Source organism: Salvelinus namaycush, chromosome 16, assembly GCF_016432855.1.
Source record: "Salvelinus namaycush isolate Seneca chromosome 16, SaNama_1.0, whole genome shotgun sequence".
Lineage (NCBI taxonomy): Eukaryota > Metazoa > Chordata > Actinopteri > Salmoniformes > Salmonidae > Salvelinus > Salvelinus namaycush.
Genome location: NC_052322.1, coordinates 33,960,616 through 33,971,383, shown reverse-complemented (window position 1 = coordinate 33,971,383; position 10,768 = coordinate 33,960,616). Strand labels below are relative to the sequence as shown.

At 42.8% G+C, this 10,768-nt stretch overlaps 1 protein-coding gene across 1 annotated transcript in view; it reads right to left on the bottom strand.

Annotated features, from left to right (window-relative positions):
- Window positions 1–7,929: 7,929 nt before the first annotated feature.
- LOC120061335 (protein bicaudal D homolog 2-like) overlaps window positions 7,930–10,768 on the bottom strand; it is a 99,761-nt gene continuing 96,922 nt past the window's right edge. Inside the window, exon 10 of the mRNA XM_039011082.1 lies at window positions 7,930–10,730. Coding sequence (XP_038867010.1) covers window positions 10,367–10,730 — 364 coding nt within the window. The 3' untranslated portion in view covers window positions 7,930–10,366. The remainder of the gene's footprint in view (window positions 10,731–10,768) is intronic.

Below are 10,768 nucleotides of genomic sequence, written 5' to 3'. Positions count from 1 at the left end.
GGACGCGCCCCCATGGGGGGGCTCGGAGCGATGCCAGAGGGGGCGCGTGTGACCCCGGGGAACATGCTTTTTTTTGCCGCAGAGAGTAGTTTTTTTTTGCACCGAACAAGAGCACACAGCACAGAGCAGGAGATATGAAGTGCAGATAACAAACCCTTAAGAGACACCATGGAAAAATATTTAACAGGGATGAAAAGAAAGGCGGAGAGAGACGGAGATAATGAGACAAACGTAAGTCTCCCGAAAGCTAAGACGAGGAAATATGACGACGCGTATGTAGCGCTTGGCTTCACTGTGACTACGGTGGGAGACGAGGAAAGACCGGTATGTTTACTGTGTCTAAAAATGTTGGCAGCGGACAGCATGAAGCCAAATAAATTAAGGCGTCACTTAAAGACATTACACCCCAATCACGCTGATAAGCCGCTTGAGTTTTTTTCAGCGAAAACGTGCCGAATATTGCCAAGAATCGTCCCGCTTTGTGAATGCTACTTCAGTAAACCAGCGAGCACTGCTGGCATCATATAAGGTGGCGTACCAAATTGCTCAGTGCAAAAAAAAACTGGATGCTGGATGACGCAAGTGCTGCAAAAATTAAAACTATGACTTCCTCATTTTGATTTTTAAAAAATCAGCACAAATTGTTTTATTCATTTTTGTTTTATAGGTCAGTGTTTCATATATTGTGCTCCTGAGTTAATGTTGCTGATCAATTTGAATGTATTATTATTTATTGATTATATTTAATGAAATTTTTCAGTATCAAATGGTCAAAAAATGTTTACAGTTTAAATAAGGCTTGAATTTTTTTTTTTAAATTTCAGGCAAATTGATGCACTTTAAGTCTTTTCTGTTACAGACTAAAAAACAATGTTAATAAAGTTATTCTTTGTTGTAAGTTGATCTATATTTCTTTCTTTTTTCTTTTTTTGTTTTCTTTAATGCTAATAAGGATACAATGTTATGCAGAGGTGTACTTATAACAATTTTATAGACAAATTATACTATTTACAGTCGCGGCGGAGAGTTGGGGGGCGCGAAATGTTTACTTCTTCCTAGGGGGGGGGGGGGGGGGGGGGGCGTAACAGAAAATAATTGAGAAGCACTGGCTTAAGGTAATGAACTAATGGTAATATATACACGTAAACAGGAGTAATAGTGACCAATAGCAGGATAAATAGATAAATAATAATGGTTATGGCAATCAATAATCAAAGGACAACAATGTAATGGAGTAATAAGTTTAATCAATAATCATTTTAGCAGAATCGTAGATTATGTCTGAGTGGGTAGAGACCTGTGGATGGGCATAGAGTCAGTGTGGATAGTCTGTGGGAGAAGGAGAGCAGTAGTTGCTAACCATTTAACAGTCCTATGGCAAGGGGATAGAAGCTGTTAAGGAGTCTGTTTGTCTGAGCCTTGATGCACCAGTATCACCTGCGGGACGGGAGCAGGAAGAACAGTCAGTCGGCTGGAGTCTTTGGCAATTCTTCGGTAATTTCTCAGACATCGCTTGGCATATACGTCCTGGATGGCTGGGAGCTCGCCCCCAGTGATCCGCCTGCTGTCCGCACCACCCTATATAGGGACTTCCGTACTGTGCAGTTGCCATACCAGACGGGGATACAACCAGTCCAAATGCTCTCAATGGTGAAGCTGTAAAAGTTCCTGAGGATCTGAGGGGACATGCCAAATAATTTCAGCCTCCTGAGGGAGAAGAGGCGCAGCTGTGCCTTCTTCACGACAGTTCTGGTGTGAGAAGATCATGTTAAGTCCTCAGTGATGTGGACAATGATGAACTTGAAGCTCTTGACCCTCTCCACTGCAGCACCGTCGATGTGGATGGGGGTGTGCTCCTTGGTCTTGCTGGCATTGAAGGAGAGGTTGTTGTCCTGGCACCACACTGACAGGACAGTTCTCTGATCTCCTTCCTGTAGGCTGTCTCATCGCCGGTGGATCAGGCTTACCAACGTTGTGTCGTCAGCAAACTTGATGATGGAGTCGTGGCCAGATATTTTGTATCTGTGTATGTATTTTGTATAAATTCTTATTTTCTTAAACAAAGAGCTCTACATATTCTTGCCATATAAAACCTGCCATATGTGGTATAAAACTGTTGCATGATCGGACAAACAGGGCAAGTCTTTATGGCTCATGGAAACTGGTCCTAATGGAACGTGGACAGGAAGTGACTGGGTGTTGAGAGGTCAAGACTCACAGGGTTCGTTTGTATGTCCTTAATACACAGCAGAAAAATAACAGACAAGAAATAGGGGAAGGACAGAAAAAGAAAGGAAACGATGAAAGAGAGGGATAGATTTATCTAGAGAGTAAAATAGAAAAAAAGACGGGGGAGAGGTAGAGGACAAAAAAAGATGGAAAATGGGAGGTAGAAGAGGGAAGACGATGAGTGCAGGGAGAGCGGGAAAAGAGAGGGAGCCAGACGGAAGGTGGGGGTGGAAGAGTTTTGTGCATAGTGTGACATTTGATCATGTCATGGAGACTACAGACAGCTGGGAAGTCCCCCCTCAGTTCTCCCTCGCCCCTTGCTTCCCAGCTGGGAATCTTCCGGAGAAAAAGAAGCCTGCAGCATTGGACTGGCTCCACAGTTAACTGTTCATTTACTTAGAGTGGGAGAGTTTGTCTTTATTTATTAAAAAAATAAAATAATTTTACCTTTATTTAACTAGGTAAGTCAGTTAAGAACAAATTCTTATTTACAATGACGGCCTACCACAAGGCAAAAGGCCTCCTGCGGCGACGGGGGCCTGGGAATAAAAATAAATTAAATAAAAACATACATCACGACAAGAGAGATCTAAGACAACAACATAGCATGACAGCAACACATGACAACACAGCATGGTAGCAACACAACATGGTAGCAGTGTAACGGATGTGAAATGGCTAGCTAGTTAGCGGGTACGCGCTAATAGCGTTTCAATCGGTTACGTCACTTGCTCTGAGACTTGAAGTAGTGTTTCCCCTTGCTCTGCAAGGGCCGCGGCCTTTGTGGAGCGATGGGTAACGATGCTTCGTGGGCGACCGTTGTTGATGTGTGCAGAAGGTCCCTGGTTCGCGCCCGTGTCGGGGCGAGGGGACGCCTTAAAGGTATACTGTTACATTGATGCTGTTGACCCGGATCACTGGTTGCTGCGGAAAAGGAGGAGGTCGAAAGGGTGGTGAGTGTAACGGATGTGAAATGGCTAGCTAGTTAGCGGGTACGCGCTAATAGCGTTTCAATCGGTTACGTCACTTGCTCTGAGACTTGAAGTAGGGTTTCCCCTTGCTCTGCAAGGGCTGCGGCCTTTGTGGAGCGATGGGTAACGACGCTTCATGGGTGACTGTTGTTGTGTGCAGAAGGTCCCTGGTTCGCGCCCGAGTCGGGGCGAGGGGACGGTTTAAAGTTATACTGTTACAGCAGCACAAAACAGGGTACAGACAACAGCACAAAGGGCCATAAGGTAGAGACAATACATCATGCAAAGCAGCCACAAATGTCTGTAAGAGTGTCCATGATTGAGTCTTTGAATGTGTTGCAGCTCGTTCCAGTCGCTAGCTGCAGCGAACTGAAAAGACGACCGACCCAGGGATGTGTGTGCTTTGGGGACCTTTAACAGAATGTGACTGGCAGAATGGATGTTGTATGTGGAGAATGAGGGCTGCAGTAGATATCTCAGATAGGGAGGAGTGAGGCCTAAGAGGGTTTTATAAATAAGCATCAACCAGTGGGTCTTGCGACAGGTATACAGAGATTCCCAGTTTACAGAAGAGTATAGAGTGCAGTGATGTGTCCTATAAGGAGCATTGGTGGCAAATATGATGGCCGAACGATAAAGAACATCTAGCCGCTCGAGAGCACCCTTAACTGCCGATCTATAAATTGCATCTCCGTAATCTAGCATGGGTAGGATGGTCATCTGAATCAGAGTTAGTTTGGCAGCTGGGTTGAAAGAGGAGCAATTACGATAGAGAAAACCAAGTCTAGATTTAACTTCAGCCTGCAGCTTTGATATGTGCTGAGATAAGGACAGTGTACCGTCTAGCCATACTCCCCAGTACTTGTATGAAGTGACTACCTCAAGCTCTAAACCCTCAGAGGTAGTAATCACACCTGTAGGGAGAGGGGCATTCTTTGTTTTGGAAGTGTTCAGAACAAGGTTAAGGGCAGAGAAAGCTTGTTGGACACTAAGAAAGCTTTGTTGTAGGGTGTTTAACACAAAATCCAGGGAGGGGCCAGCTGGGTATAAGACTGTATTTTTTTTATTTTACCTTTATTTAACTAGGCAAGTCAGTTAAGAACAAATTCTTATTTACAATGATGGCCTACCGGGGAACAGTGGATTAACTGCCTTGTTCAGGGGCAGAACGACAGATTTTTACCTAGTCAGCTCAGAATTCGATCTAGCAACCTTTCGGTTACTGGCCCAACGCTCTAACCACTAGGCTACCTGCCGCCCCAGATGTATCATCTGTATATAAATGGATGAGAGAGCTTCCTATTGCCTGAGCTATATTGTTGATGTAAATTGAGAAGAGCGTGGGGCCTAGGATCGAGCCTTGGGGTACAAACTTGGTGACAGGCAGTGGCTGAGACAGCAGATGTTCTGACTTTATACACTGCACTCGTTGAGAGAGGTAGTTAGCAAACCAGGCTAAAGACCCCTCAGAGACATCAATAATTCTTAGCCGGTCGACAGGAATGGAATGATCTACTGTATCAAAAGCTTTGGCCAAGTCAATAAAAATAGCAGCACAACATTGCTGACTTAACACAGTAATGAAAATACACACAGGACACCGTGTCTTTTTAGTCACATTTATTGATTTTAGCCAGTATGACTACCTTTACACAGACATACCACTTCTCTATAGGAAAACAACACTTCATAGGATTAGTTCAGCAGTATTACATTAGACTAAACTCAGTTATTTCATAATTTTTTCAACATCTTCAAAGTTATAGGTTTGTTTTCGATTCTGTGTAAAGGTTCCCATGACTGATGAACATGCATATGACATTAAATTGTAATGAATATGCCACTAATCATAATGCACATTATTGAGAAGAATACCGTACTGCATAACAATTCAAATACATACCAACATACAGATGAAGTCGTTATTTCATATAAAGGTATCAAACTCAATATGGATCAATACTGAAACACAATATGACAATATAAAGTTACACAGCTAGTGTATTATCACAGTGCTATTGCATCCAGTAAACAGAAAACTTTTATTTTCCTTGTAAAACAGCATAAAAATTGCACTTTATTTTCTTCTTTTGTTTTTGCTTCCCAACCGTATTGATAACTTTTTACGCCTCAACAAACAAGCATTGGCAATAATGGCACAATTCAAGCTTGTTGATGCAAAATCTGTTTTCTGTTTCTGAAATCACAACACTTTAATAAGATGTATAAAAACAAGTTTCAAGAATAAAAAATAAGATAAAAACTCAAAATGGACAAACAAAAGACAAAATGCGCTCCCTGCACATTTGCCAACAATACTATTGATAGCACATTACCTTAACCAAACAAAGTTCGAGATCACCTAGATGTTTCCAATAGAACACTGATCTACCCAAAACACAGTAGTGGTGTTTGTAACATTTTGTTCAATAGGAGGCCAAAGGGATTTATTTTGGTTCCCAGTTTGATAAAAATAAAAATTCTCAATACCCCTGAATTTTCTGTTAGGATCACTGACCTGCAGAATTCAACACAATATCAATTGAATTGAGCTAATTTGAAAACTATCATCTCACCCCTGCAAAAAGGGCTCATCTTTGCATTTATTGGTGCTCACAAAGTAGTTTTAAACCCAAACCTCCTCACCTAAAAAACAAACAAAAAATACTAGACTACGATTCTCCCTTGAAACAATGAAAGGCACGACTGGTCAGAACGAAGAACAAAACAGACCCAAAACAAATCCTGGGCAGCGCTAGGACAGAAAGCCCCGGCCCCAAACTATACCTTTCTCACTGATGTACGACTTGTCTTTCTTTCTGATTCTTGATTCTTTTCAAACCTAAATGATGTACCAAGATTTGGCACGATAAATAAAGAGAGAATGAAACAATTCCAATTTGGAATTTAATCGTTGCACTTGCAGAGAATTCTGTGAGCCAGTGATCCCTTATCAGTGTAACACCCTGGTAAGAAGCTGGAAAAACCTAAATAATTTTTTCACTCCATTTCTTCCCCCAAGAACTTCTTACCATTTTTGGAATCAGAGTGTCGTCAAGTTTCTCCGCGTTATCTTTGAACTATTCCTAGGAATAATAAATACATGAAAACCCCAGAATTTGCTCACCCTGGATTTAGAACATGGCAGCAGAACAAACATAAAATCAAACCAACAGCATAATAATAATAATAATATGATGAGACATAACAATAAAAGGATGCTTATTCAGTTAGATAAATTCTCAGAATCTTAACAGTAGGACTCTGGTTTGCGGTGTGGCTCTAGGAGAGTAAATGGTCTCTATGGATGATACAAAGAGACAACATATAGGAGGAAATATATTCCTATTCATATATGTGTATACTTGACTAAATAACTCACAAACCATAGCACTAAACCTTTCCTAGGTTAATAATATAAAGTTATAATCCTATAATAAAAGTGCACAGGTTAAAGAAAATATATATATAAAAAAATAAAAAGATCAAACCAGACATAACTGTTTGTTGATTTACATTGAGGAAAACCCCGACTCCCCTGGCTTCTCATGGGAGGGATAACTCAAACAATCACAAACTCTGATCATCATTTTACTAGGAGGGCAGAGTTCACTGTACTTGTGAGCATCGTCTTCCGGCAGCAGCACTAGGAAATGTGAAATACCCTTTCATTCCCACACATAGGACATAGAGGTTAGAGGTCATATAGGTTACAGAGGCCATAGAGGACATATAGATCATGCTGTATAGTGAGTTAAAGGGCAACTTGGAGGAATATTTCATATTCATATGAGAGATTTTGTTTGGTCGGGTTTTACAATTTTGGCCTCTAGGGCTAGCTGTTTTCAGGAACACTGAATGTGACGTCGGCAGTGTTAGAGGATCCTGAGTTGGAGGATCCTCATCCGGGCAGAATTAAATTACTACAAAATGAAGAAACATAGAAATCATAAAAATTTGCCTTATTGGTCAATTTAGACATTAACTTGGTCAGTAATGATGCCATTCCAATCAAAAACACGAAATAAGAAAGAGTAAAAAGATGAATGCCGAAGCCCCAGTTAGTTATAGTAGCTACTAACTACAGGTAGGTGCAAACTGGGTTAGTTGTCTTGAAGCAGACTCTGTCATATCAACATCATGTCAATATGTTTTCGAGGAGCTGATGTAAAAGCACTACTGCCTGAGAAAGACAAGCAAGTGCAAGAAGCCGATGACCTCACAAGTACTATGACCTTTGACACCTCCAAAACATAGACCCCCCCAGAGTTTAAACCATACCCCAGAACCAGGTCAGTCATAGGAGGGCTTTTCCCAAATGGCATGCAGGTTAATGAGAACGGGGATGTTTTTTTTATTTGTTGCATGCAGGCTCTCAACCAATCAAAAATCTAATTAAGAGCGTGTGAGAGAACTCAACGTTGATGTGGGCAGAGCCTGCAGACAGAGGTAGGAGGAGCTTAATTCTGGTGGAATTCTATTGATGACATCAGATAAACGGACATTGATTTCAAACTAGACCAAGAGAACTGGGGGGGGGGTCTCTCTAGCCACAATCACATCCTGGATTATTAAATCTATCTATTGTTCAGTGAATCCAAAGAGCTGAAACAAGGGAAGAGGGATAGAGGGTCAACTAATTTGAATCAATGTCCACTGGTAAGATTCCACAGTTAGAGACAAAGTAGTTAAACAAAAACCTCATATAAAAACAGGAATCATTTTTTTGAATCACCAAGGGTTTAGAGCATCTCCCTCAAATAACCCTGGAACCCATGTCTCCAAACACAGTATCAAATTCATGACCAGCATCGTTTAAACACTAGTATTACTCCTCTGTCCTCTCCTAGTCTCTACACTCAGCGCAAACTGATATAAACAAAGAGTGAATCTATCGCTGTCACTTAAGTGGAACAATAACCGAAGAGTGATTTTCACTCAGTGGAGGTGTTTGTCTGATGTGAACACAGTCTCCATACTGTGTTGTGTGTCTAAAGGCCTCGTAGGGCAGCACAGCACATACTCAACTCAAGCAGGGTTGGGGATGTCCCTCGTTCGGAGGAACGAAAGCTCTCCCTCTCTATTCCAGAGAGAGGGGGCCTAGGAGGATCCTAGAAGATTCTAACCTGATTACAATCATATCATTAAGAATATATAGTTTTTTATATGTTACTGGTAGAAAAAGCATAATTTGATTAATCTTCAAGGATTTCCTGGCATCAACTCTGCTTTTAGCATCATAAAGCTAACAATGTGTGGTTATGTACAACATGGATTTATCTAACACAAGCCTCACATTCATTTATTTCTTTATTTTTTAATCTGCCTGGCACAAGCTTGCAAGGTTTAAAGCTTTTTGGGGGATAATGAAGACAGTATATTGGTTTGTCCTCTTGCATACAAAGAGCATCTCAGAAATGAACTACCCTCCATTTGCAATATTTTCAGAAAACAACATACCTACACAGTGCCGGAGTTGAGATCACTCACATATCACGCACGCACGCACGCACACGCACGCACACGCACACACGTACACACGCGCACACACGCAGGGTTCAGAACACGCATACGCGTGAGGACGTTACCTGATAATATTCAGTTTTTCCCCCACATAAAGGGAGAGTGGCGTTTCAGGGCGAGCAAGCTGCTGACAATCTAAAAGAGAGAGAGGGGTTGTCATGACAACCAAGCGACGAGACACAGGTTAGAGACATGAGGAGGAGGACAGGGTTTTCAGCCACATAACCACACATAGTTCATTTGAGAGCTTAAAAGGGCCTCCAAAAAGAGAGGGAAAGAAGATAGAGGGAGAGATGAGCATTAGGCTGACAGACACAAAGACAGGGCTTTACATCCATAGATAGATATAGTTGATATCAAGTGTTTGGGTCGACAGGCACTTTGCCGAGGGTTGTCGGTTTTGTTTGCAGAATTATGATCCGGATCTGAGTGCCATTGATTTTTGTGCTCTTTTAGGATCTTTACTGATGTTACAAAAATCACCATCAATCAAAACTATATTGTATCTGTTCACAGTTATTATATCCTTTTCTAATAGAAGTTAGAACCTGAGGCACCTATTCTGAAGTGCACTTAATTTAGGTGTAGAGATCGTTTCGTCTTGCTTTCGTTCTCTAGTAACATGGCTCTGAAAGAACACCAATATGACATATACTGGGTCACATGGAATAGCCCTCCGTTTCTTTCAGCAGACGTTAAATAAGTGCTCTGGTTAAAATGTAGAGCCCTGTAGTACATAGCTTGTGCTGTGCCACACACCTTTTTACATAGAAAAACAGTTAAAAGCTCAGTAGCATTCTCAGCTGCAATGCCATGCGATTGGCCTGAATGAATCCTGAAATTAAACACCTGTGGTCTTAGGTGCTCCTTTATCACCCACCTCCGACATCACTAATCATCAGCCAACCCGCTTTGAGAGTTTTGAAATTCAGTTAGAAAACCCAGCAAATCACACTGGACTCCCCTAAGCAACAGCAGGGGGAGTTTGCATATTGTTTTGTTTCATTTGTTTATGTAAACATTAAAGAGCGACCTGATTGGTCAGCGGGTTGCTGGGCTGGCTCAGTCCTGGGGGGCCAGGAGAGAGAGGAGAATGGGGGGCTTTATCGAAGGAGCACCAACGCCAACAGACGAGCAACACAAGGAGAGGATGTCAACTTCAGTCACATGACCCCTTAAAGTGACACCCTCTTCCCAAGTCCCCACCCCCTAAGTGCATTACAGTTACCAGGCAACACACTCAGGGGGTTCAGAACACACTAAGCACAAATGCTGCCACCTTTTACATCATCATAAGTACAGCACCCCATAATATCCACAGAAGCCCACCGGCGGCCGGTTGAGACCCTATCCACATGCCATACATTATGTCTAAAACAGTCCCAAACTTCTAGTGCACACTGTACTGTACATACACATCTGCATTCCCCTAAGCGTTTACACTAGCAGACGTGAGCGGCCATACGTGGCCATGGGCATACTTATGTACTGTAGGTTAGACACACACCAGGCCCTATGAGACTACAGGCTGGGCAGGCAGGGAGCTAAGCGAGCATAGTGGGGCTCTTTAACATTAATGCAGGGGAGAGCCTCGGGCTCCTCCCCTCTGTACACAGCAGTCCCGTGCTGACAACGCAGCCGCTTCAGTCGCAGTAGATCTTGTACTTCTCGCTGCAGAAGACCACAGGGCCTCCACGGATGCAGTTGGGCATGGCGTTGGGCTCGTTGGGGCGGCCGATCCCGGCACAGGTGAGGCCGTGACTTATGCGGGGGTTGTTGACGGCGTTGGTCTGCCCGTTAGTGGTTCTGCCGTTAGTGGTTTTGGCTTTTGGTTTGCCTCCGCGGCGGGTCTGCTCGGTGTCAAACTCCAGGTCCTCCAGGCGCTGGGTCAGGGCCAGCTTCTGCTGGATCGCCATACGGAGCAGGGAGTTCAGGGTCTTCTTCTCATCCTCCGCCGCAGACAGCTGTCTCTGCATCTCATCCAGCTGAGTCACATACTCATCACAGCTACAGGAGAGAAGGAGAGAGAGAGAGAGAGATACAGA